General features: G+C 48.8%; 2 protein-coding genes across 2 annotated transcripts in view; both read right to left on the bottom strand.

Annotated features, from left to right (window-relative positions):
• The window catches only part of LOC306977598 (galactose-specific lectin nattectin-like), a gene marked incomplete at its 3' end in the record, with an annotated part of 51,602 nt that overhangs the window by 16,933 nt on the left and 8,363 nt on the right, over window positions 1-26,306 (bottom strand). The gene's annotated exons all lie outside the window — the stretch shown is intronic.
• On the bottom strand, window positions 14,011-15,011 carry LOC306977823 (galactose-specific lectin nattectin-like; the record flags this gene model as incomplete). The annotated part of the gene is made up of 6 exons (XM_079576264.1): window positions 14,011-14,138; window positions 14,266-14,374; window positions 14,448-14,582; window positions 14,684-14,763; window positions 14,847-14,865; window positions 14,946-15,011. The coding sequence occupies 6 exons, from the start codon at window positions 15,009-15,011 to the stop codon at window positions 14,011-14,013; spliced, it is 537 nt and encodes a 178-aa protein (XP_079432390.1).

The raw sequence follows: 26,306 nt of genomic DNA, 5'->3' as shown, positions 1-26,306 counted from the left end.
GTGCGCTGTAGGACTGTGTGTGCGCTGTAGGACTGTGTGTGCGCTGTAGGGCTGTGTGTGCGCTGTAGGGCTGTGTGTGCGCTGTAGGACTGTGTGTGCGCTGTAGGACTGTGTGCGCCGTAGGACTGTGTGTGCGCTGTAGAGCTGAGTGTGCGCTGTAGAGCTGTGTGTGCGCTGTAGGGCTGTGTGTGCTCTGTAGGACTTTGTGTGCGCTGTAGGACTGTGTGTGCGCTGTAGAGCTGAGTGTGCGCTGTAGAGCTGTGTGTGTGCTGTAGGACTGTGTGCGCTGTAGGGCTGTGTGTGCTCTGTAGGACTGAGTGTGCTCTGTAGGGCTGAGTGTGCTCTGTAGGGCTGAGTGTGCGCTGTAGGACTGTGTGTGCGCTGTAGGGCTGTGTGTGCTCTGTAGGACTGTGTGTGCTCTGTAGGACTGTGTGCGCTGTAGGACTGTGTGTGCTCTGTAGGACTGTGTGTGCTCTGTAGGACTGTGTGCTCTGTAGGGCTGAGTGTGCTCTGTAGGACTGAGTGTGTGCTGTAGGACTGAGTGTGCGTTGTAGGGCTGAGTGTGCGCTGTAGAGCTGAGTGTGTGCTGTAGGGCTGTGTGTGCGCTGTAGGACTGTGTGTGCGCTGTAGGACTGTGTGTGCGCTGTAGGACTGTGTGTGCTCTGTAGGACTGTGTGTGCGCTGTAGGACTGTGTGCGCTGTAGGACTGTGTGTGTGCTGTAGGGCTGAGTGTGTGCTGTAGGACTGTGTGTGCGCTGTAGGACTGTGTGTGCGCTGTAGGACTGTGTGTGCTCTGTAGGACTGTGTGTGCGCTGTAGGACTGTGTGCGCTGTAGGACTGTGTGTGTGCTGTAGAGCTGAGTGTGTGCTGTAGGACTGTGTGTGTGCTGTAGGACTGTGTGTGTGCTGTAGGACTGTGTGTGTGCTGTAGGACTGTGTGTGTGCTGTAGGACTGTGTGTGCGCTGTAGAGCTGTGTGTGCGCTGTAGGACTGTGTGTGCTCTGTAGGACTGTGTGTGCGCTGTAGGACTGTGTGTGTGCTGTAGGACTGTGTGTGTGCTGTAGGGCTGTGTGTGCGCTGTAGGACTGTGTGTGCGCTGTAAGACTGTGTGTGCGCTGTAGAGCTGTGTGTGCGCTGTAGGGCTCTGTGTGCGCTGTAGGACTGTGTGTGCACTGTAGGACTGTGTGTGCGCTGTAGGACTGAGTTTGCGCTGTAGGGCTGTGTGTGCGCTGTAGGACTGTGTGTGCGCTGTAGGACTGTGTGTGCGCTGTAGGGCTGTGTGTGCTCTGTAGGACTGTGTGTGCTCTGTAGGACTGTGTGTGCGCTGTAGGGCTGTGTGTGCGCTGTAGGACTGTGTGTGCACTGTAGGACTGTGTGTGCTCTGTAGGACTGAGTGTGCGCTGTAGGGCTGTGTGTGCGCTGTAGGACTGTGTGTGCGCTGTAGGACTGTGTGTGCTCTGTAGGACTGTGTGTGCGCTGTAGGGCTGTGTGTGCGCTGTAGGACTGTGTGTGCGCTGTAGGACTGTGTGTGAGCTGTAGGACTGTGTGTGCGCTGTAGGACTGTGTGTGCTCTGTAGGACTGAGTGTGTGCTGTAGGACTGAGTGTGCGCTGTAGGGCTGTGTGTGCGCTGTAGGGCTGTATGTGAGCTGTAGGACTGTGTGTGCTCTGTAGGACTGTTTGTGCGCTGTAGGGCTGTGTGTGCGCTGTAGGACTGTGTGTGCTCTGTAGGACTGTGTGTGCGCTGTAGGGCTGTGTGTGCGCTGTAGGACTGTGTGTGCGCTGTAGGACTGTGTGTGAGCTGTAGGACTGTGTGTGCGCTGTATGACTGTGTGCGCTGTAGGACTGTGTGTGCTCTGTAGGACTGAGTGTGTGCTGTAGGACTGAGTGTGCGCTGTAGAGCTGAGTGTGCGCTGTAGAGCTGTGTGTGCGCTGTAGGGCTGTGTGCTCTGTAGGACTTTGTGTGCTCTGTAGGACTGTGTGTGCGCTGTAGGGCTGTGTGTGCGCTGTAGGACTGTGTGTGCTCTGTAGGACTGTGTGTGCGCTGTAGAGCTGTGTGTGCGCTGTAGGACTGTGTCTGCGCTGTAGGACTGTGTGTGAGCTGTAGGACTGTGTGTGCGCTGTAGGACTGTGTGTGCTCTGTAGGACTGTGTGTGCTCTGTAGGACTGAGTGTGCACTGTAGGACTGTGTGTGCTCTGTAGGACTGAGTGTGTGCTGTAGGACTGAGTGTGCGCTGTAGGGCTGTGTGTGCGCTGTAGGACTGTGTGTGCGCTGTAGGGCTGTGTGTGCGCTGTGTGTGCTCTGTAGGACTGTGTGTGCTCTGTAGGACTGTGTGTGCGCTGTAGGACTGTGTGTGCGCTGTAGGGCTGTGTGTGCGCTGTAGGACTGAGTGTGCGATGTAGGGCTGTGTGTGCGCTGTAGGGCTGTATGTGCGCTGTAGAGCTGTGTGTGCGCTGTAGGACTGTGTGTGTGCTGTAGGGCTGAGTGTGCGCTGTAGGACTGTGTGTGCGCTGTAGGGCTGTGTGTGCGCTGTAGGACTGTGTGTGCGCTGTAGAGCTGTGTGTGTGCTGTAGGGCTGTGTGTGCGCTGTAGGACTGTGTGTGCGCTGTAGGACTGAGTGTGCTGTAGGACTGTGTGTGCTGTAGGACTGTGTGTGTGCTGTAGAGCTGAGTGTGCGCTGTAGAGCTGTGTGTGTGCTGTAGGGCTGTGTGTGCGCTGTAGGACTGTGTGTGCGCTGTAGAGCTGTGTGTGTGCTGTAGGACTGAGTGTGCGCTGTAGAGCTGTGTGTGTGCTGTAGGGCTGTGTGTGCGCTGTAGGACTGTGTGTGCGCTGTAGGACTGAGTGTGCTGTAGGACTGTGTGTGCTGTAGGACTGTGTGTGTGCTGTAGAGCTGAGTGTGCGCTGTAGGGCTGTGTGTGCGCTGTAGGGCTGTGTGTGCGCTGTAGGGCTGTGTGTGCGCTGTAGGGCTGTGTGTGCGCTGTAGGACTGTGTGTGCTCTGTAGGACTGTGTGTGCTCTGTAGGACTGTGTGTTCGCTGTAGGGCTATGTGTGCGCTGTAGGACTGTGTGTGCGCTGTAGGACTGTGTGTGTGCTGTAGAGCTGAGTGTGCGCTGTAGGGCTGTGTGTGCGCTGTAGGGCTGTGTGTGCGCTGTAGGGCTGTGTGTGCGCTGTAGGACTGTGTGTGCTCTGTAGGACTGTGTGTGCTCTGTAGGACTGTGTGTGCTCTGTAGGACTGTGTGTGCGCTGTAGGGCTGTGTGTGCGCTGTAGGGCTATGTGTGCGCTGTAGGGTTGTGTGTGCGCTGTAGGACTGTGTGTGCGCTGTAGGGCTGTGTGTGCGCTGTAGGACTGAGTGTGTGCTGTAGGGCTGTGTGTGCGCTGTAGGACTGTGTGTACGCTGTAGGACTATGTGTGCGCTGTAGGACTGTTTGTGCGCTGTAGGGCTGTGTGTGCGCTGTAGAGCTGTGTGTGCGCTGTAGGGCTGTGTGTGCGCTGTAGGGCTGTGTGTGCGCTATAGGACTGAGTGTGTGCTGTAGGACTGTGTGTGCGCTGTAGAGCTGTGTGTGTGCTGTAGGGCTGTGTGTGCGCTATAGGACTGAGTGTGTGCTGTAGGACTGTGTGTGCGCTGTAGGGCTGTGTGTGCGCTGTAGGGCTGTGTGTGCGCTGTAGGGCTGTGTGTGCGCTGTAGGACTGTGTGTGCTCTGTAGGACTGAGTGTGTGCTGTAGGACTGAGTGTGCGCTGTAGGGCTGTGTGTGCGCTGTAGGACTGTGTGTGCTCTGTAGGACTGTGTGTGCGCTGTAGAGCTGTGTGTGCGCTGTAGGACTGTGTGTGCGCTGTAGGACTGTGTGTGAGCTGTAGGACTGTGTGTGCGCTGTAGGACTGTGTGTGTTCTGTAGGACTGTGTGTGCTCTGTAGGACTGAGTGTGTGCTGTAGGACTGAGTGTGCGCTGTAGGGCTGTGTGTGCGCTGTAGGACTGTGTGTGCGCTGTAGGGCTGTGTGTGCGCTGTGTGTGCTCTGTAGGACTGTGTGTGCTCTGTAGGACTGTGTGTGCTCTGTAGGACTGAGTGTGTGCTGTAGGACTGAGTGTGCGCTGTAGGGCTGTGTGTGCGCTGTAGGACTGAGTGTGCGCTGTAGGGCTGTGTGTGCGCTGTAGGACTGTGTGTGCGCTGTAGGACTGTGTGTGCGCTGTAGGACTGAGTGTGCGCTGTAGGGCTGTGTGTGCGCTGTAGGACTGTGTGTGCGCTGTAGGGCTGTGTGTGCGCTGTAGGACTGTGTGTGCACTGTAGGACTGTGTGTGCTCTGTAGGACTGAGTGTGCGCTGTAGAGCTGTGTGTGCGCTGTAGGACTGTGTGTGCGCTGTAGGACTGTGTGTGCGCTGTAGGGCTGTGTTTGCGCTGTAGGGCTGTGTGTGCGCTGTAGGACTGTGTGTGCGCTGTAGGACTGTGTGCGCTGTAGGACTGTGTGTGCGCTGTAGAGCTGAGTGTGCGCTGTAGAGCTGTGTGTGCGCTGTAGGGCTGTGTGTGCTCTGTAGGACTTTGTGTGCGCTGTAGGACTGTGTGTGCGCTGTAGAGCTGAGTGTGCGCTGTAGAGCTGTGTGTGTGCTGTAGGACTGTGTGCGCTGTAGGGCTGTGTGTGCTCTGTAGGACTGAGTGTGCTCTGTAGGGCTGAGTGTGCTCTGTAGGGCTGAGTGTGCGCTGTAGGACTGTGTGTGCGCTGTAGGGCTGTGTGTGCTCTGTAGGACTGTGTGTGCTCTGTAGGACTGTGTGCGCTGTAGGACTGTGTGTGCGCTGTAGGGCTGTGTGTGCGCTGTAGGACTGTGTGTGCGCTGTAGGGCTGTGTGTGCGCTGTAGGACTGTGTGTGCGCTGTAGGGCTGAGTGTGCTCTGTAGGACTGAGTGTGCGCTGTAGGGCTGTGTGTGCGCTGTAGGACTGTGTGTGCGCTGTAGGGCTGTGTGTGCGCTGTAGGACTGTGTGTGCACTGTAGGACTGTGTGTGCACTGTAGGACTGAGTGTGCGCTGTAGGACTGTGTGTGCGCTGTAGGACTGTGTGTGCGCTGTAGGACTGTGTGTGCACTGTAGGACTGTGTGTGCGCTGTAGGGCTGAGTGTGCTCTGTAGGACTGAGTGTGCGCTGTAGGGCTGTGTGTGCGCTGTAGGACTGTGTGTGCGCTGTAGGGCTGTGTGTGCGCTGTAGGACTGTGTGTGCACTGTAGGACTGTGTGTGCTCTGTAGGACTGAGTGTGCGCTGTAGAGCTGTGTGTGCGCTGTAGGACTGTGTGTGCGCTGTAGGACTGTGTGTGCGCTGTAGGGCTGTGTTTGCGCTGTAGGGCTGTGTGTGCGCTGTAGGACTGTGTGTGCGCTGTAGGACTGTGTGCGCTGTAGGACTGTGTGTGCGCTGTAGAGCTGAGTGTGCGCTGTAGAGCTGTGTGTGCGCTGTAGGGCTGTGTGTGCTCTGTAGGACTTTGTGTGCGCTGTAGGACTGTGTGTGCGCTGTAGAGCTGAGTGTGCGCTGTAGAGCTGTGTGTGTGCTGTAGGACTGTGTGCGCTGTAGGGCTGTGTGTGCTCTGTAGGACTGAGTGTGCTCTGTAGGGCTGAGTGTGCTCTGTAGGGCTGAGTGTGCGCTGTAGGACTGTGTGTGCGCTGTAGGGCTGTGTGTGCTCTGTAGGACTGTGTGTGCTCTGTAGGACTGTGTGCGCTGTAGGACTGTGTGTGCTCTGTAGGACTGTGTGTGCTCTGTAGGACTGTGTGCTCTGTAGGGCTGAGTGTGCTCTGTAGGACTGTGTGCGCTGTAGAGCTGTGTGTGCTCTGTAGGACTGTGTGCGCTGTAGGGCTGTGTGTGCTCTGTAGGGCTGTGTGTGCTCTGTAGGACTGTGTGTGCTCTGTAGGACTGTGTGCGCTGTAGGACTGTGTGTGCTCTGTAGGACTGTGTGTGCTCTGTAGGACTGTGTGCGCTGTAGGACTGTGTGTGCTCTGTAGGACTGTGTGTGCGCTGTACGGCTGTGTGTGCGCTGTAGGACTGTGTGTGCGCTGTAGGACTGAGTGTGCGCTGTAGAGCTGTGTGTGCGCTGTAGGGCTGTGTGTGCGCTGTAGGACTGTGTGTGCGCTGTAGGACTGTGTGTGCTCCGTAGGACTGTGTGTGCTCTGTAGGACTGTGTGTGCTCTGTAGGACTGTGTGTGCTCTGTAGGACTGTGTGTTCGCTGTAGGGCTGTGTGTGCTCTGTAGGACTGTGTGTGCGCTGTAGGGCTGTGTGTGCGCTGTAGGACTGTGTGTGCTCTGTAGGACTGAGTGTGCGCTGTAGGGCGGTGTGTGCGCTGTAGGGCGGTGTGTGCGCTGTAGGACTGAGTGTGCGCTGTAGGACTGTGTGTGCGCTGTAGGACTGTGTGTGCGCTGTAGGGCTGTGTGTGCGCTGTAGGACTGTGTGTGCTCTGTAGGACTGTGTGTGCGCTGTAGGACTGAGTGTGTGCTGTAGGACTGAGTGTGCGCTGTAGAGCTGAGTGTGCGCTGTAGAGCTGAGTGTGCGCTGTAGAGCTGTGTGTGCGCTGTAGAGCTGTGTGTGCGCTGTAGGACTGTGTGTGCGCTGTAGGACTGTGTGTGCTCTGTAGGACTGTGTGTGCGCTGTAGGACTGTGTGTGCGCTGTAGGACTGTGTGTGCGCTGTAGGGCTGTGTGTGCGCTGTAGGACTCTGTGTGCGCTGTAGTGCTGTGTGTGCGCTGTAGGACTGTGTGTGCGCTGTAGGGCTGTGTGTGAGCTGTAGGACTGTGTGTGCGCTGTAGGACTGTGTGTGCTCTGTAGGACTGAGTGTGTGCTGTAGGACTGAGTGTGCGCTGTAGGGCTGTGTGTGCGCTGTAGAGCTGTGTGTGCGCTGTAGGACTGTGTGTGCGCTGTAGGGCTGTGTGTGCGCTGTAGGACTGAGTGTGCGCTGTAGGGCTGTGTGTGCGCTGTAGAACTGTGTGCGCTGTAGGACTGTGTGTGCGCTGTAGGACTGTGTGTGAGCTGTAGGACTGTGTGTGCGCTGTAGGGCTGTGTGTGCTCTGTAGGACTGAGTGTGCGCTGTAGGGCTGTGTGTGCGCTGTAGGACTGTGTGTGCGCTGTAGGGCTGTGTGTGCTCTGTAGGACTGTGTGTGCTCTGTAGGACTGTGTGTGCGCTGTAGGGCTGTGTCTGCTCTGTAGGACTGTGTGTGCGCTTTAGGACTGTGTGTGCGCTGTAGGACTGTGTGTGAGCTGTAGGACTGTGTGTGCGCTGTAGGACTGAGTGTGCTCTGTAGGACTGAGTGTGTGCTGTAGGACTGAGTGTGCGCTGTAGGGCTGAGTGTGCGCTGTAGAGCTGAGTGTGTGCTGTAGGGCTGTGTGTGCGCTGTAGGACTGTGTGTGCGCTGTAGGACTGTGTGTGCGCTGTAGGACTGTGTGTGCTCTGTAGGACTGTGTGTGCGCTGTAGGACTGTGTGCGCTGTAGGACTGTGTGTGTGCTGTAGGGCTGAGTGTGTGCTGTAGGACTGTGTGTGCGCTGTAGGACTGTGTGTGCGCTGTAGGACTGTGTGTGCTCTGTAGGACTGTGTGTGCGCTGTAGGACTGTGTGCGCTGTAGGACTGTGTGTGTGCTGTAGAGCTGAGTGTGTGCTGTAGGACTGTGTGTGTGCTGTAGGACTGTGTGTGTGCTGTAGGACTGTGTGTGCGCTGTAGAGCTGTGTGTGCGCTGTAGGGCTGTGTGTGCGCTGTAGGACTGTGTGTGCGCTGTAAGACTGTGTGTGCGCTGTAGAGCTGTGTGTGCGCTGTAGGGCTCTGTGTGCGCTGTAGGACTGTGTGTGCACTGTAGGACTGTGTGTGCGCTGTAGGACTGAGTTTGCGCTGTAGGGCTGTGTGTGCGCTGTAGGACTGTGTGTGCGCTGTAGGACTGTGTGTGCGCTGTAGGGCTGTGTGTGCGCTGTAGGACTGTGTGTGCACTGTAGGACTGTGTGTGCTCTGTAGGACTGAGTGTGCGCTGTAGTACTGTGTGTGCGCTGTAGGGCTGTGTGTGCGCTGTAGGACTGTGTGTGCGCTGTAGGACTGTGTGTGCGCTGTAGGGCTGTGTGTGCGCTGTAGGACTGTGTGTGCACTGTAGGACTGTGTGTGCGCTCTAGGGCTGTGTGTGCGCTGTAGGGCTGTGTGTGCGCTGTAGGACTGTGTGTGCTCTGTAGGACTGTGTGTGCTCTGTAGGACTGTGTGTGCGCTGTAGGGCTGTGTGTGCGCTGTAGGACTGTGTGTGCACTGTAGGACTGTGTGTGCTCTGTAGGACTGAGTGTGCGCTGTAGGGCTGTGTGTGCGCTGTAGGACTGTGTGTGCGCTGTAGGACTGTGTGTGCGCTGTAGGACTGTGTGTGCGCTGTAGGACTGTGTGTGAGCTGTAGGACTGTGTGTGCGCTGTAGGGCTGTGTGTGCGCTGTAGGACTGTGTGTGCACTGTAGGACTGTGTGTGCGCTGTAGGACTGTGTGTGCGCTGTAGGACTGTGTGTGCGCTGTAGGGCTGTGTGTGCGCTGTAGAACTGTGTGTGCACTGTAGGACTGTGTGTGCGCTCTAGGGCTGTGTGTGCGCTGTAGGGCTGTGTGTGCGCTGTAGGACTGTGTGTGCTCTGTAGGACTGTGTGTGCTCTGTAGGACTGTGTGTGCGCTGTAGGGCTGTGTGTGCGCTGTAGGACTGTGTGTGCACTGTAGGACTGTGTGTGCTCTGTAGGACTGAGTGTGCGCTGTAGGGCTGTGTGTGCGCTGTAGGACTGTGTGTGCGCTGTAGGACTGTGTGTGCTCTGTAGGACTGTGTGTGCGCTGTAGGGCTGTGTGTGCGCTGTAGGACTGTGTGTGCGCTGTAGGACTGTGTGTGAGCTGTAGGACTGTGTGTGCGCTGTAGGACTGTGTGTGCTCTGTAGGACTGAGTGTGTGCTGTAGGACTGAGTGTGCGCTGTAGGGCTGTGTGTGCGCTGTAGGGCTGTATGTGAGCTGTAGGACTGTGTGTGCTCTGTAGGACTGTTTGTGCGCTGTAGGGCTGTGTGTGCGCTGTAGGACTGTGTGTGCTCTGTAGGACTGTGTGTGCGCTCTAGGGCTGTGTGTGCGCTGTAGGACTGTGTGTGCGCTGTAGGACTGTGTGTGCGCTGTATGACTGTGTGCGCTGTAGGACTGTGTGTGCACTGTAGGACTGAGTGTGCGCTGTAGAGCTGAGTGTGCGCTGTAGAGCTGTGTGTGCGCTGTAGGGCTGTGTGCTCTGTAGGACTTTGTGTGCTCTGTAGGACTGTGTGTGCGCTGTAGGGCTGTGTGTGCGCTGTAGGACTGTGTGTGCTCTGTAGGACTGTGTGTGCGCTGTAGAGCTGTGTGTGCGCTGTAGGACTGTGTCTGCGCTGTAGGACTGTGTGTGAGCTGTAGGACTGTGTGTGCGCTGTAGGACTGTGTGTGCTCTGTAGGACTGTGTGTGCTCTGTAGGACTGAGTGTGCACTGTAGGACTGTGTGTGCTCTGTAGGACTGAGTGTGTGCTGTAGGACTGAGTGTGCGCTGTAGGGCTGTGTGTGCGCTGTAGGACTGTGTGTGCGCTGTAGGGCTGTGTGTGCGCTGTGTGTGCTCTGTAGGACTGTGTGTGCTCTGTAGGACTGTGTGTGCGCTGTAGGACTGTGTGTGCGCTGTAGGGCTGTGTGTGCGCTGTAGGACTGAGTGTGCGCTGTAGGGCTGTGTGTGCGCTGTAGGGCTATATGTGCGCTGTAGAGCTGTGTGTGCGCTGTAGGACTGTGTGTGTGCTGTAGGGCTGAGTGTGCGCTGTAGGACTGTGTGTGCGCTGTAGGGCTGTGTGTGCGCTGTAGGACTGTGTGTGCGCTGTAGAGCTGTGTGTGTGCTGTAGGGCTGTGTGTGCGCTGTAGGACTGTGTGTGCGCTGTAGGACTGAGTGTGCTGTAGGACTGTGTGTGCTGTAGGACTGTGTGTGTGCTGTAGAGCTGAGTGTGCGCTGTAGAGCTGTGTGTGTGCTGTAGAGCTGTGTGTGCGCTGTAGGACTGTGTGTGCGCTGTAGAGCTGTGTGTGTGCTGTAGGACTGAGTGTGCGCTGTAGAGCTGTGTGTGTGCTGTAGGGCTGTGTGTGCGCTGTAGGGCTGTGTGTGCGCTGTAGGACTGTGTGTGCTCTGTAGGACTGTGTGTGCTCTGTAGGACTGTGTGTTCGCTGTAGGGCTATGTGTGCGCTGTAGGACTGTGTGTGCGCTGTAGGACTGTGTGTGTGCTGTAGAGCTGAGTGTGCGCTGTAGGGCTGTGTGTGCGCTGTAGGGCTGTGTGTGCGCTGTAGGGCTGTGTGTGCGCTGTAGGGCTGTGTGTGCGCTGTAGGACTTTGTGTGCTCTGTAGGACTGTGTGTGCTCTGTAGGACTGTGTGTGCTCTGTAGGACTGTGTGTGCGCTGTAGGGCTGTGTGTGCGCTGTAGGGCTATGTGTGCGCTGTAGGGTTGTGTGTGCGCTGTAGGACTGTGTGTGCGCTGTAGGTCTGTGTGTGCGCTGTAGGACTGTTAGTGCGCTGTAGGGCTGTGTATGCGCTGTAGGACTGAGTGTGTGCTGTAGGGCTGTGTGTGCGCTGTAGGACTGTGTGTACGCTGTAGGACTATGTGTGCGCTGTAGGACTGTTTGTGCGCTGTAGGGCTGTGTGTGCGCTGTAGAGCTGTGTGTGCGCTGTAGGGCTGTGTGTGCGCTGTAGGGCTGTGTGTGCGCTATAGGACTGAGTGTGTGCTGTAGGACTGTGTGTGCGCTGTAGAGCTGTGTGTGTGCTGTAGGGCTGTGTGTGCGCTATAGGACTGAGTGTGTGCTGTAGGACTGTGTGTGCGCTGTAGGGCTGTGTGTGCGCTGTAGGGCTGTGTGTGCGCTGTAGGGCTGTGTGTGCGCTGTAGGACTGAGTGTGTGCTGTAGGACTGTGTGTGCGCTGTAGGGCTGTGTGTGCGCTGTAGGGCTGTGTGTGCGCTGTAGGGCTGTGTGTGCGCTGTAGGACTGTGTGTGCGCTGTAGGACTGTGTGTGTGCTGTAGGGCTGTGTGTGCGCTGTCGGGCTGTGTTTGCGCTGTAGGACTGAGTGTGCGCTGTATGACTGTGTGTGCGCTGTAGGACTGAGTGTGCGCTGTAGGGCTGTGTTTGCGCTGTAGGACTGAGTGTGTGCTGTAGGACTGTATGTGCGCTGTAGGACTGTGTGTGTGCTGTAGGGCTATGTGTGTGCTGTAGGACTGTGTGTGCGCTGTAGGACTGTATGTGCGCTGTAGGACTGTGTGTGTGCTGTAGGACTGTGTGTGCGCTGTAGGGCCGTGTTTGCGCTGTAGGACTGTGTGTGTGCTGTAGGGCTATGTGTGTGCTGTAGGACTGTGTGTGCGCTGTAGGATTGAGTGTGTGCTGTAGGACTGTGTGTGCGCTGTAGGACTGAGTGTGCGCTGTAGAGCTGTGTGCGCTGTAGAGCTGTGTGTGCGCTGTAGGACTGAGTGTGCGCTGTAGAGCTGTGTGCGCTGTAGAGCTGTGTGTGCGCTGTAGGACTGTGTGTGCGCTGTAGAGCTGTGTGTGCTGTAGGACTGTGTGTGCGCTGTAGGACTGAGTGCGCTGTAGGACTGAGTGTGCGCTGTAGGACTATGAGTGCGCTGTAGAGCTGTGTGTGCTCTGTAGAGCTGAGTGTGCGCTGTAGGACTGTGTGTGACGCTGTAGGACTGTGTGTGCGCTGTAGAGCTGTGTGTGACGCTGTAGGACTGAGTGTGCGCTGTAGAGCTGAGTGTGAGCTGTAGGGCTGAGTGTGAGCTGTAGAACTGTGTGTGCGCTGTAGAGCTGTGTGTGACGCTGTAGGGCTGAGTGTGAGCTGTAGGACTATGAGTGCGCTGTAGAGCTGTGTGTGCACTGTAGGACTGAGTGCGCTGTTGGACTGTGTGTGCGCTGTAGGACTGTGAGTGCGCTGTAGAGCTGAGTGTGAGCTGTAGGACTGAGTGTGCTCTGTAGAACTGTGTGTGAGCTGTAGGGCTGTGTGTGCGCTGTAGGACTGAGTGTGTGCTGTAGAGCTGAGTGTGAGCTGTAGGACTGTGTGTGCGCTGTAGGACTGTGTGTGCGCTGTAGAGCTGTGTGTGCTCTGTAGAGCTGAGTGTGCGCTGTAGGACTGAGTGCGCTGTAGGACTGTGTGTGCGCTGTAGGGCTGTGTGTGCGCTGTAGGACTGAGTGTGCGCTGTAGGATTGTGTGTGCGCTGTAGGACTGTGTGTGCGCTTTAGGACTGTGTGTGCGCTGTAGGACTGAGTGTGCGCTGTAGGGCTCTGTGTGTGCTGTAGGACTGTGTGTGCTGTAGGGCTGTGTGTGCTGTAGGGCTGTGTGTGCTGTAGAGCTGTGTGTGCTGTAGGGCTGTGTGTGCGCTGTAGGACTGTGTGTGCTCTGTAGGACTGTGTGTGCGCTGTAGAGCTGTGTGTGCGCTGTAGGACTGTGTGTGCTCTGTAGGACTGTGTGTGCGCTGTAGAGCTGTGTGTGCGCTCTAGGACTGTGTGTGCGCTGTAGGACTGTGTGTGCGCTGTAGGACTGTGTGTGCGCTGTAGAGCTGTTTTTGCGCTGTAGGGCTGAGTGTGCGTTGTAGGGCTGAGTGTGCGTTGTAGGGCTGAGTGTGAGCTGTAGAGCTGTGTGTGAGCTGTAGGGCTGTGTGTGCGCTGTAGGGCTGAGTGTGAGCTGTAGGACTGTGTTTGCGCTGTAGAGCTGTGTGCGCTGTAGAGCTGTGTGTGCGCTGTAGGGCTGTGTGCGCTGTAGGACTGTGTGTGCTCTGTAGGACTGTGTTTGCGCTGTAGAGCTGAGTGTGCGCTGTAGGACTGAGTGTGCGCTGTAGGACTGAGTGTGCGCTGTAGGACTGAGTGTGCGCTGTAGAGCTGTGTGTGGGCTGTAGGACTGTGTGTGCGCTGTAGGGCTGTGTGTGGGCTGTAGAGCTGAGTGTGCGCTGTAGGACTGAGTGTGCGCTGTAGGACTGAGTGTGCGCTGTAGGACTGAGTGTGCGCTGTAGAGCTGTGTGTGGGCTGTAGGACTCTGTGTGCTGTAGGACTGTGTGTGCTTTAGAGCTGTGTGTGGGCTGTAGGGCTATGTGTGCGCTGTAGGACTGTGTGTGCTGTAGAGCTGTGTGGGCTGTAGGGCCCATAAATGGCTTCACACAACCAATAACTATAGTAAAAAAAAAAAAACATTTCTTTGTTATCTTTCATATTCTTTCAAAATAGGCTGGGTCAACATTTGAGCACAAAGGTCAGTATTGGTTTCTCTCACCCAAAACTCAGAGTTAATGTAGTGTAGTTAATGTAGCCGCTGCTTTGGGTGTGGACACTTCATCGCCAAATGGTAACATGGTAGTTCACCAATCTTCATATATGAGGTCTGTGCCATGTTCTGGTCCTAAGCCATGTTTTACTATAAGGGAGTTCACAGGCAGTAAGTCACACAAGTAAAACAGATCTTTCTGGAAGAGATTCTCTGAGCACATTCTTAAAGGGGCGAGATGCAAGTTAGCCATTTTATACTCACTACTGCCACCTCAGGTCATAAGTGTAACTGCAGCTTCTATATTAAGCTCGTGCATGACAGCACTTCGGACCCGAATTAACACCTTTTTGAGTGACAGTGCAGGATTTTAGAGGCAGTTGTGGTGAACAGGTCTGAGCTCATTCTTCACCTTAGGACATTGTTGGAACATGTAGGGGAGGAAAATACTTCATTTTAACATTTTTAAACTCTGCTAATAGCCCTCTTTGGGAGTTCGGGAAAGTTCAAGAAAGGTTTGACCAGCACAAAACATCTACAACAGAGTCGTGACTCTTACCCCGCCTGACAGTAAACCTGCCTTCATGTGCTGTGTAAATAATGACCAATTCCTCCTGGACTTATACCAATTTAGACAAAGTCCGGAACAAATGAATTACTTGTGTCAGTTCAGCCTATCCATGATAAAAAAGAAGAGAAGCCAGACACCCAGGTTGATGCAGAGAATCAAAGTTTTAATCGTCAGATAAAAGTCAGAGCTCCACCAGACAGAGTAATGTGTCACTTATTGTTGGGAGGTACATTTGTACAGGAAGCTGCCGAAAGTCAGAGACGCTGGAGGTGCGTCTTTGGCACAAATGTAGTTCAGTTTGTTGTGCTGCTTGTAATCATTCCAGAACGTGGGTGGATGAGCTGAAGATGAAAACAGAGACACAAAATTATAAAGGTTCGAGACCTATAAACACTTTACTTAAACGGCCATTAGTGACTTGTGTGCATATGGCCCATGTGAAAGAGTCAGATATTTGTGAGCATTTACCGACATAGTTGATCATGAGGCAGTGCTCTTTCTTGTGATTGTTGGGCTGATTCGTCAGCCAGTTTGTGTAGTCCCAATGAGATCCGTCGGTCCACATCCATATTCCCTCCTGTGTACACATTCACACATTCACACATAACATTTCAACTCTCAACAACTCGGCTGTGAGCTCATCATGTTACCAGAACTGCGTCATGTCCGCCAAGCCAGGTCATTCTGTTGCCTCCAGTGGCATTCTGGATCAGCTCTATGATGAAGTCGCTCTCCTCATCGCTGTGGATGGAGGCCAGGTTCGCAGCTTCATCGTGACAGCTTCTCTGTGTGTGGGGAGAGGGGGTTAAGGATGTGCTCTTTTCTGTTCCTCTGAGCCTTAACTACTGGAGGCTCGGAGGAGTCATTGTTTTAGTTAGTCCTGTACCTCTGCCTCTGTCCATGATTCCTTAGAGTGAAAAAACTTGAAACAGCGGCTTCCAAGCAGACTCCAACCCACAGGACAGGCTTTGAAAAATGAAATCAAAGCAGTAGAGTAAATACAGAGAGATCTGCTGTCGCTATATTAAAGTGAATGTAGTCAAACTCACCTGGGTAGATTTTCACCCCCTGTCAGTGTGGAACAATGAACAGAGTTATTAAAGCAAATCAAAAAGACAATAGTTTCATGATAAATGAGGTGAACTTACAACTCCATCCGTCAGCAGAGCACCGGACAAACAGAGGAAGGCGATGAGTGGGCAGTTAGCAGCCATCTGAAATCACCAAATACAACTAATGAGAAGATCTTTGTGCAAAAACCAAGACGAGATGAGGAGTGTAATGTCAGTCTGTGAGTGACTCTGAGCTACTGTTGAACCTCTGTCACATATTTGTACATACAGCCTATCAGGATGTTTTGCTCATGCACGTGTTTTCGTGGCTGCCAGATTCCTCCCAAGGACTGTTCTCGCCTAAACTGATGGAGCGCAGTTTTCTTGGCGCTGCACTTTGAGATATACATCAGGGTTATTCTGACCTGAAGACCAAAAACTGGTCTTCTTCAGAGCATTCGATTCTCAAGGTCCTCTTTTGCCGCTCTCACTCCACAACCCAAGGCAAGTTTCAAGTGTCTTTGGGCTGAAAGCAGGAGCAGCTGGTCGGTCAAGCCATTCCTGCGCATGAGCTACATTTGTCTGTTTAATTTAACCTGAGAACAATATTGGATTGACCTGAACAGAAAGGACATTTGGTGTTTGATATGTCACTGTCACAAATGGGATTGGGGCCATTCTTTACTCTCTCATGTTCACCTCGATGATCCCGGCTCCCACAGGTGCATGTTGCTGTTGTGCCCTTGGGCAAGACACTTCCCCCGTCTTGTCTCCAGTGGCTGCGCATGCTGAATCAGAGTGTGAATGTGAGTGCCTCATGTGCAGTACAACAAGATAGTCACTACATTTTCATTAACCGGCACAGATAATAATTCAAAGGATCTTTGAAAACCATCTAAATCAGTTACAATTGTGTTGCTTATGGGCTTTTTATCTTTTCAATTGAGTTTTCAGCTCGTTGTTTGGGGAAAAAAAGAAATAAAAATAATAGCCACCCAGTGAAGGAAACTAATTTCAGCCGCTTGTATCCACGATTTCTTCCTTTCGGTCATTACCCAGATCTCATGACCATAGATGAGGGTGGGAACGTAGATCGATCGGTAAATCGAGAGTTTTACCCAGACTCAGCTCCCTCTTCACCACGACAGACCGATGCAGCGACCGCATCACTGCTGTCGCCGCACCGATCCCATCTGTTTAGTGCGTAGTTAACATTAGAGTCAAATGTACGTCACCTCCTGACTTGGTGTAGGATTTGAACCACACACTCACGCTCAGATTGATGAATGCCAAAACAGGCGGTGATTTTTCGTACACCTCACATTTGCTCTGAGCTTGAAAAATGAGGGCCACTGAGTGGTTGTTTCCTCTACGGACTGAAGTATTTTCCACAGCTGAGAGCTGGAGGGGCCACAACAACCATAACAGACTACATACACTTTGTGTCGATAATGTGGTGGAAAAGACAATATCCTAACAATACATCCCACATTACCAAGGAAATGAAAACATGCATTAAAGGGGGGGTATTCTGCAAAATTGACTTTCAAGCTTTACATCATGCCTGAAGTGTTGCCTTGGCACATTCACGTATTTTTGAGTAATCTGTAAAAACTCTGATGGCGGCCATTTTAGGGATGGGTTTGCCTGAGTCCTCCTAGGAACGCCCCCACCTCCTGGAGACGCCTCCGAGCTTTCGTCACCAGCCGAGTAACCAACCACTGCTCCTCAGCAGAACCCCCTCCCCGCTGATGCCACAGACAGCGTGTGGAGGGGGCGTGTCGGAAAGGCTCAGAGGTTCTTAAAGAGACAGAGGCCTATTTCAAGACATTCACTACAGCCATTTTGAGAGAGACATTTTATACAAGGCAGTTATTCTAATTTACTGCATTTACAGACCAACAGAAGGTTTGGTCATCATTGTAGTGTGATATAGACTGGTGCTATGTGATTGATAAAAACATATTACCCCCTCTTTAATAAGAAACACAGGGCTTTTCAAGGAGAGGATGGAGCGGCCGGGGCTACAGCACAAAAAGAACTAAAGCAGCATCTGAGGAAAGGAAGAGGCTCCAAACTGGAACAAAGTCACAGAGCCTCAAACTGTCATTCATCATTTATACAGTAATGACTAATTACATTGTGTTTATTTGACGTTAATAAATGATATCATGTGTTTTCAGTTTATATATGTAATATGTATATTATATATTATATATTATATATGCAAGCTTCAGCTCTTTGGCTTCTGCTCACACAAAATACTGCATTTACAACAAAACAAAACAGCAGCATCTTTGCTTTTCGTACCTCATTAATGATGTTTTATGATGGTGTAATAACACTGATGTACTTCAGTGACTTTTATATATTATATACTATATAACAACATATAGTGTAAATGCTGTGTTTTATTATGTCCTTTTACATTTCTTATGTTACTCAATTTTGAATATACTATTGAATTATGAAGTTTGAATTGTGTTGATTATACTTTGTTTTGACCACGGGTGTCCAAAGTGCGGCCTGCGGGCCAAATGTGGCCCTCAGACCAATCTTTGGTGGCCCTCGGGCTGCTTGCTGAATCGGTTCACATCATCAGAGATGGTCCTTTTTATTTAATATGTAATAATTCTAACAACTAGCATTTTATTGTTAGACAGAGCTGGCATTAAGGTTTTAAGCATAGATAAAGGCATGGGGCACAATTTAAACCTCTGCTAGTGGAAGGTTTCGTGGAACTAACCACCGACCCATGGCCCTTTACCCCGTGTACGCTCCAGTATGTGGCCCTGGTTTTGACCTTCATGGTTTGATTATTTTGTGTGTTTGATTATAAACAGGTTGTATAACTATCAGAAGAGGGGAGTGTAAGGTCAGTCTGTGAGTTACTCTGAGCTACAGTTGAACCTCTGTCACATATCTGAGCAGATAGAGTGTCAGGATGTTTTGCTCATGCACATGTTTTCGTGGCTGCCAGATTCCTCCCAAGGACTGTTCTCGCCTAAACTGATGGAGCACAGTTTTCTTGGCGCTGCACTTTGAGATATACATCAGGGTTATTCTGACCTGACGACCAAAAACTGGTCTTCTTCAGAGCATTCGATTCTCAAGGTCCTCTTTTGCCACTCTCACTCCACAACCCAAGGCAAGTTTCAAGTGTCTTTGGGCTGAAAGCAGGAGCAGCTGGTCGGTCAAGCCATTCCTGCGCATGAGCTACATTTGTCTGTTTAATTTAACCTGAGAACAATATTGGATTGACCTGAACAGAAAGGACATTTGGTGTTTGATATGTCACTGTCACAAATGGGATTGGGGCCATTCTTTACTCTCTCATGTTCACCTCGATGATCCCGGCTCCCACAGGTGCATGTTGCTGTTGTGCCCTTGGGCAAGACACTTCCCCCGTCTTGTCTCCAGTGGCTGCGCATGCTGAATCAGAGTGTGAATGTGAGTGCCTCATGTGCAGTGGGAGGAAAATGTACGTTTATGTTTACAGTAATAAACAGTCTCTAAACTAATAAAACCCAAACAATTACATTTGATCATATTTTTATTTAACATGTAAACATTCACAGCGAGGAAAAAGTAAGTAAACCCAGGAATCTGGCTGAACTGTAGCAGTTTTGTAAAGGGGAATGGTCCAAGATCCATCCTGGTTATTGTGAACGTCTAATCTGCAACTACAGGAAAGCAGTTATTGCTGATGGCCTTATCGATTTCCACATTAGTGACATTAGCTTGGTATTTGCATCTCTGCAGTGGAACAAGATAGTCACTACATTTTCATTAACCGGCACAGATAATAATTCAAAGGATCTTTGAATACCATCTAAATCAGTTACAATTGTGTTGCTTATGGGCTTTTTATCTTTTCAATTGAGTTTTCAGCTCGTTGTTTGGGGAAAAAAAGAAATAAAAATAATATTACGAACCCGTCCGGACCGAAGAAAGTTGTGGTGTTGTTGAAGGGTTTGTTTGATTCCCAGGCCACTCGCGTCACGGAACACGGTCCACAGGATCTGCGCTCAAATCAGCCAGAGCACGGAGCAGGGCCTCGCTCAGACCCAGGTGAGTCGCGGTGTCCCGGTACTCGACAGCAGCCGCGGGTGTGAGGCGGGGAAGCCATTCACACAAAGTTTGCGCAGAAGAGGTTTTTTGTGTTAAAAACAAACCAAAATATGTGCTAATGCTAGCTAGCGCTAGCTACGACTGACGTTTGTTCAATTCTACTGAACAATCTGCTGCGAATAAACATCCATTTGGACCCGATTTATACTTGACTTTATTCGTATGTGATAAATAAGTTCACATTCCACCAGAAAATGGCTAAAAAGAGTGAAAAATTGTGTTTCCCAAAAGATTCTGTTTTCCCCCTTGGCAAGGCCACGCCCCCTTCTATGACGCGATGCCGTCTGTATCTATGCCATGTTTGCAGCTGTTAGCATACATTTTCCGAAAAAGATTCAAGATTAAAAGATTTTTGATTTATAGCGGTAAATGTTATAAAAAAGAAAAATACGCTAGAACCACATTTCTCATGAGGCTGTGATGTCACGATAGTGAAGTGACGAGTTGTTTCTCTCTTTATTCCTCCATCTCTGTCCTAAAAGCCGAGAAGTTTGCAGCCCTGCAACATATCGATTTTGGTGATATTGTTTTGCAGGACCATACTGATCATTTTCATTTATTATTACGCAAAAATACTTATCTTTGATTTTTTTTGTCAGCATTCACTATGGGAGTCTATGGCCCAACCATGGTAAAAGGAGAAGTCTTTCATTCGGTTTCTGACCACCAGTATCTGGAGTGATCTCAGACAACAAGTTGAAGTGGGACAAAAATACAGAGCACATCACAAAAAGGGTCAACAGAGACTATATAAGAAACTGGTGTCCTTTCAGGTGGATAAAACCAGGTTGAAAATGTTTTATTTTGCTTTTGTGGAGAGTGCTCTGACTTTTTGTATTGTCTGTTTGTACGGGGCCACAACTAATAAAAATAATAGCCCAGTAGTTTTTTAAGTGGGGACATGACCAAAACATGTGTGTCATATTGGTAGGGGACATGTGACATCTGTTACATTCGTCTTTGACATTAGAATACATCTTTGATAGTCTTGAGTTTGTAAAATAAATACGGTGAACAGTCTTAAATTGTATTAAGTTAAGTTTGCAACAAGAAGTGCTGCCATTTATCTGCGAAAGCGCCCTCTTCCAATCAACCCCATTCAGTTGTTTTCCCAATTCTGCTTCCCACTGTTTCTTGATTTTTTCCATGCATTCACTTTTCATGTTACTTATAAGACAATACATCTTAGAAAGAGCGCCTTTTTGCCTAAAGGGCTTTTAAAACAGTTTATCTACAATGGTGCTCGGGGAGACAAAAGGAAAGGACACAATATTTGATTTAACAAAGTTATGAATTTGAAAGTATCAAAAAAGATGTTTTTTTTTAAGAGAGTACTTTTGAGATAGCTCATCAAAACTGGCAAAAACATTATTAATGTAAAGGTCATCTAATTTTGCCAGTCCCTGGTTTCCCCAATGTAAAAAGGCTGGTTCCAAGCTTGGAGGGAAAATGTGGTTGTTATATATAGGGTTTGTAGGCGATTTTACAGGAAATATTAGCACTCTAATTTACACAAGATCTGACTCCATAAGATCAATTTAAACACAGTTAAACAGTTAAGTTTAAAGTATTAAAGTATCAAAAAGGTCTCGCCAAGCGTGTTCGTTGATCCCAAGGTCCAAGGAGAAACAACCAGAATTCAGTAGCTTTAGACAAAGAAGATTTATTCCCTATAACAATTACAATTCTAAACACAGATTCTCCGAGCGCTAAAGTCCCTACACTAATACACACACGGTGCTCGAGCGGGGCAGTCCCGGGAAAAGCATCGTCTAACTGCGCTCTTACAATATATATTATCAAAAATGTGACGTTCACGAAGAGATAGGAGATGAGTTGAGCTTAGGCCAAGGTCACCAAGCTTTTCTCTCAGTAGTTTTCCACTAGAAGTGTCTTCCTGATGCCTTATTTGGAGTTATTATTGTCCAGACTGGTGAGGGCACCTGGACGTCTCCATAGATATGAGCAAAAGAATGCAAGAGCGAGAAATGGGGTATTGTTACAGCAGTGTGCGTGTGAAATGATTGGTTTTCCACTGAAACTTAAAGCACATAGATTAAACTCATAAAAAACATTCAATAGCATTATAAAATATAACATTAGCTAAAAATCATCAATTTCCCACATTCCCTCTTTTGATCTCTAACCAGAGATCACAAAAATGGCAAAAGCAAACAATGAAATGGCTGTGTATAAAAAATATTTTTATTTTTTAAATGTCCAATATAAATTCAAAAAACTTACAATACAACTGTATGTATCTGTGTGTGTGTGTGTGTGTGTGTGTGTGTGTGTGTGTGTGTGTGTGTGTGTGTGTGTGTGTGTGTGTGTGTGTGTGTGTGTGTGTGTGTGTGTGTGTGTGTTCAATGCATACTGTTATGGCAGGAGTTCATCAGTCTCTGTGTTGTCCACTGTCTCCGCAGCATCCGTTGATACCGGCATCAGTATGTAATGTACTGTCCTCCTGGTCCCATCATCGAGGTTATCATTTTAGACAGCATGCTGCGAAGACAGGGCACTATGCACATGGCAAAGACACAGAACCAAATCAGTATGATTAGTACAAGCAACAGAAATTTCTGGTCTCTGCCAGTTTTTGCAGGTCAGCGATGGCTTTTGTGACAAAATTCTATAGTAGTTTCTAATTCAAAGGTGGGGGTTCTGTTCAATATGAGTGATATATTTTAACAGTCCTTTAGACAGGACAGAGGGTAGCATGTCAGAGCTGGTTTGGATTGGTATGGTCTGACAAATAAAGATGGGGTTCCTGAAGCGTTGGGCATTTGGGTACACACAAAGCAATTGATCAGATTCCTGTGATTAGCAGTCCATTTGGCATATTTGTACCATATATTAATGCATATTTTTTTTGGTTGTCTGTGTCATGCCATGCGGGTCAATGAGGTTGGTATAAAAATCACTGCGTCGGGCACACATTTTAAAAGGTCTGGTCACATTATACCATAAATCGTTGTTCTGGAAAGTGTGGTTGCATGTGGTCTTGGCAGTTGCCATTATGTGTATGCCCCACCTCCCGGTCTGGGTTACGACCACGGAGTTATTGCAATAGAGTAAGTGTGTGCCATATTGTCTCGTGGCATCACGCCAACATTAAAATAATAGTCTGAGATTGTAAGGTCTGTACATGCCGCTATTAAGTGAGTGATATCTACTGTTAATGGTGAATGTTGTGGTGTGTCAGGTGTTTATTTGTGAAAAAGAAAAAATCCTGGCACTATAATTCCCATAATTATTATACTACCAATCTTCCCTCTTTTGGACTGGGGTAACCCAGGCCATCAGAGTAGTTCAAACGAAGCATGTAAGCGGTGTAAAGTGTGACTTACGACCAGGGAGCAATATATCCACGTACAGTGGGAACAGGAAACACTCCTAAGAACCCACTGGAGACCTTAACTTGCAGCTCTGACCTGGAGACTAACTGACACAAGTGGTTAGCGGAAGCAGAAAAAGGAAAATTATTCAATGGAAGAAGAGATGTCCGGTGTGGAATAGTTTGCAGCCGGCCTGGTTTTAGTCAGATGATACCACCTTCCAGGGCTGTTTTCAAATTCAAAGTAGGATGGGCTCGATGGGAAAAAATGTTTATCATTAGCTCATAATCATGTGTTTCAAAAAGGAATGTGTGGGGAGTGTTAGGATGGAGTGTTGCGATGCGCTGCTGGAGCACTTCCTGTCCTGATCTTGGTCTGATTAGAGCATCTTTCGGATACAACCGAAACAATGCACTGTGTTTTCTGGAAGTGGCCTCTTACGTTACAATATCCCAGGCGCTTCATTTTCATATATATTTAAACTACGTGAAAGTGACCCTTACTATACCCCGTTAGCTTGTCCACCCATGACAAGCTACAAACCCCGGAAGTGTAACATTATATTACTGTATAGGCAGGAAGTGGCTAGATATGCAGATCTCCATTTAAACCATCAGAAACGAGCACTGCCAGGCCAGCACATATCCGGTCGCCATGGAGATAGATACCAGACCACTATGGTGCCCCATCAGCGGCTATGTGTAAGCAGCAATGATGTGGCATAGCAGCACAGAGTAAGAATGTGTCATAACAACGGGTGGAAAAGAAAAATGCCCTAAAACTATTAGTAAACTACTCTCAAAATCGGCCCCCTTCTTTACGGCAAGAAAGTTTCAGATGTGCCGGTACCAGGCATGAATTTGCGACGAGTACCAGGAGATTCAAACCCTCTCTATCCCTGCCTCGTCGTCTGTCCTTGGGCCGTAACTAATGGTGTACTTGATTAAAACCTATCTGTTAGCTCCAGCTCTATGTGTGTGCGAAATGTGGTTCCAGGAGAACTGAGATCAACAATTTAGAAGTTGTGTCATTTTAAAGTTTAGTTTAATATGATAATTAGAAAGACAAAATTTAAACATGGCATTTACGTAAAGGTATATAATAGAGAATCAGCACTGTTCTTAAAATAATTTGATTATAACACATGGGTATAACGTGAGTGTGATAACAGAGTGCATATATTTCTGTCACAGTATATCAAATGAGTATAAGGTTTGTGGTGAAAGCTTTCAATGGCTACTACATTATTAGTCATTAATAATGCTAATAATGCTCTTGTCTTGTCAGTAAGGCACATGTGATATATAATTGATCACACAGTTCTCATGGAACAGTTGTCTGTAGTGAAGGTGTATTAGCAAATCGTAAAGTGTGTTTTGTGTGCTATAATCAATACTAGGGACAGGGAAGATGTCTTCATCCGGGTCTTCACCCCACAAAGGGGTCATTTTGGAACCAGGGAACGCTCAGGGTCCGTCATGTCAAAGTCAGGGTCAGTCAGGGTAACTGTCAATGGCACCGTTACCATTACCTGGCAGTGCCAGGGCTCACTGAAGCCCTTAATATACAATTTTTGGTTCAAATTAGCATTAATTTTTGCCCATGTTTTTATTTTTTCCTATAGAACCCTTATCAAAATAGGTCAGACAATAAGAATGGTGACTGCGGCCAGGTTGATCAGGTCTGTCCACGTTCCACATTCCAGTCTCTAGAACGGCTTTTCCCCCATTCATTGTTCAGGGGTCCGTTTCAAGTGTCCCCCTCATTATTGTTATATACCTGGAAAGGTCCTCGCCATCAGGGTGTTCAAGTCAATCTCCACAATGTGCCAGGTACCTAAGAAGATAAACACTGCACCGTATTGTTTAGTGTTCAAGTCCATTATTTTTATTTATTTCATTTAGAGGTGCCATTAAAATGATAATACTAAAACTGCTAAGCCAATACAGTTTGAATGTAAGGGATCAGGAGATCAATCTAATGATCTGCCCCTCAGTTCCTTCTATTAATTCACATCAGGCTGTGTTCAATAATATTTTCAATTATCAGTCAGTTCTTGGCAATATTTCAACGTTCATGTTCGATGTTCTAAATATTTACAGTTGTTTTTTGTATCTTCTGCACAGTATTTACAAATCTTCACAATATAAAACCATCATATTCATCTTTGTATATATAAAAACTAGATTTTTCATAATTCTTCAGAATTTTAGCTCAAACGCGATGTTTGGCCCATTGCTTTGGTCCTTATATGGTCAGTTATTTCAGATTAAAGTGAAGTAAAGTTTTTTTTATTTTGTTTTTATTATTATTATTTTTTAGTCAGTCTTGGGTGTTCATTTGCAATTTATTTATTTATTTATTTTTCTTTCTTTTTTTAAATGTATTTATTGGCTTATTTGGTAGGGACAGTGCATGTTAATGAACATACATGGGTCTCATGCATGTAAACAAGCCACACCGGATTGTAGCCTTGGGCTAATTTCCATCCGTCGTCCCCCATGCGCACTCTCAAACACACACTCTTTCATCCAGGCCTATTGTACATGTTTTTATCCCAAACTTTATAAAAACTCTATAACTCTATACAGTTCTCAAACCATGTCAGTGTTTCCCTTATATGCTTACCGGTTTGACTAAGAAGTTAAGACCAAAATGTGCACACTGCCGGGGAAAATATCTAGCCTGTAGATAATATTGTAACCATTTTGTTTGAATTCCTTTATGATAAATATCCAGTTCAATTTAGACAACTCCCTCCAGGAAATGCAGCTCTTTCAAAACCGTACAGCACACGCCATCACACGGACCTTCACCTCTCACAAGCAACTTCACTCGCTTCCCATAAAACAAAGAATCTAATTCAAAATACAAAAATCATTACATTCAAAGCACTTCCTAACTTGGCTCCTCCGTACATATCTGTCCTCACAGAGTGCCCACACACTCTGCTCCTCCTTCTCTCCAGCTCCGTCACCAGGGGGTGAGCCTTCAGCCGCTCTGCCCCAGCTCTGGAACTCACTCCCTCCTGACCTACGTACCATAGACTCTCTGCCACTTTTCAAATCCAGACTGTCTCACACCATCGAGTCACACACTCACCATCTCTCACCAATGCTTTGCTCTATTTGATTCTGTTCTGCTTGTATATAATGGTAGGGGAAACACTGCATGTTGCTACAATGTGATTTAGTTTTGTGTCATCTTTCGTCGACTGCTCACAGGAATATTTGTTTCAGTAACTTGTCGCAATTAATACATTTTTGTGTTTTTCTTTCACACGGTATTTAGTTTCGAGGCCAGATATCAGCAAAGGTTTTCCTTAGGTCTATTAAAACTGACATTTGTCATGGGCATGATTAAAGTGCACATGACGCACTAGACAAACATTGTGCTAAAACATTTAAAATTAAGATTCTGCTAAAACATCTAATCTAATATTCATTAAATTCTACCTACAACATAAATACTATTGTCTCACTTCCTCATTGGACAGTAACAGAAAGTGACATAAATAGAAGTAAAATTTAAACTGTCGCTGTGCCAACCATGTTTTATCAATGAGAATTCAGTCACTTCTTTTCTATGGATTTCCCTACAGGGATTAAAGTTTAACTTAACTTCTATGGGACTATCCTTATGTTATCAACTATATATATATTGATAGAAATAACTTTTCTTCCCATTTGTCCTTAAATTGTTGTTTCACTGAACAAATAATATCTCTGTAAATATAAAAGAAATTAAAACCTCTCATATGCACTTAAAGTACGGACGTTTGAGTCCATAACCTAAAGCAGTGTCCTTTTATTTATTTAACCTGTTGCATTTTATCTATTTCTGTTAGTATGTATGTTATAGTTTATTATATCCATTATATTTTTGCTTCCTTTTATATATATTATTATTATTATTATTATTCTCATTATTATTATTTTCACTTCCTCCTCAACTTTAGTTATGTGAACTCCTTTCAATGCCAGACGCTAGT

Source organism: Gobius niger (assembly GCF_951799975.1).
Source record: "Gobius niger genome assembly, chromosome: 18".
Lineage (NCBI taxonomy): Eukaryota > Metazoa > Chordata > Actinopteri > Gobiiformes > Gobiidae > Gobius > Gobius niger.
The sequence above is the reverse complement of the archived record's forward strand: the minus strand, read 5'-3'. Positions and strand labels throughout refer to the sequence as shown.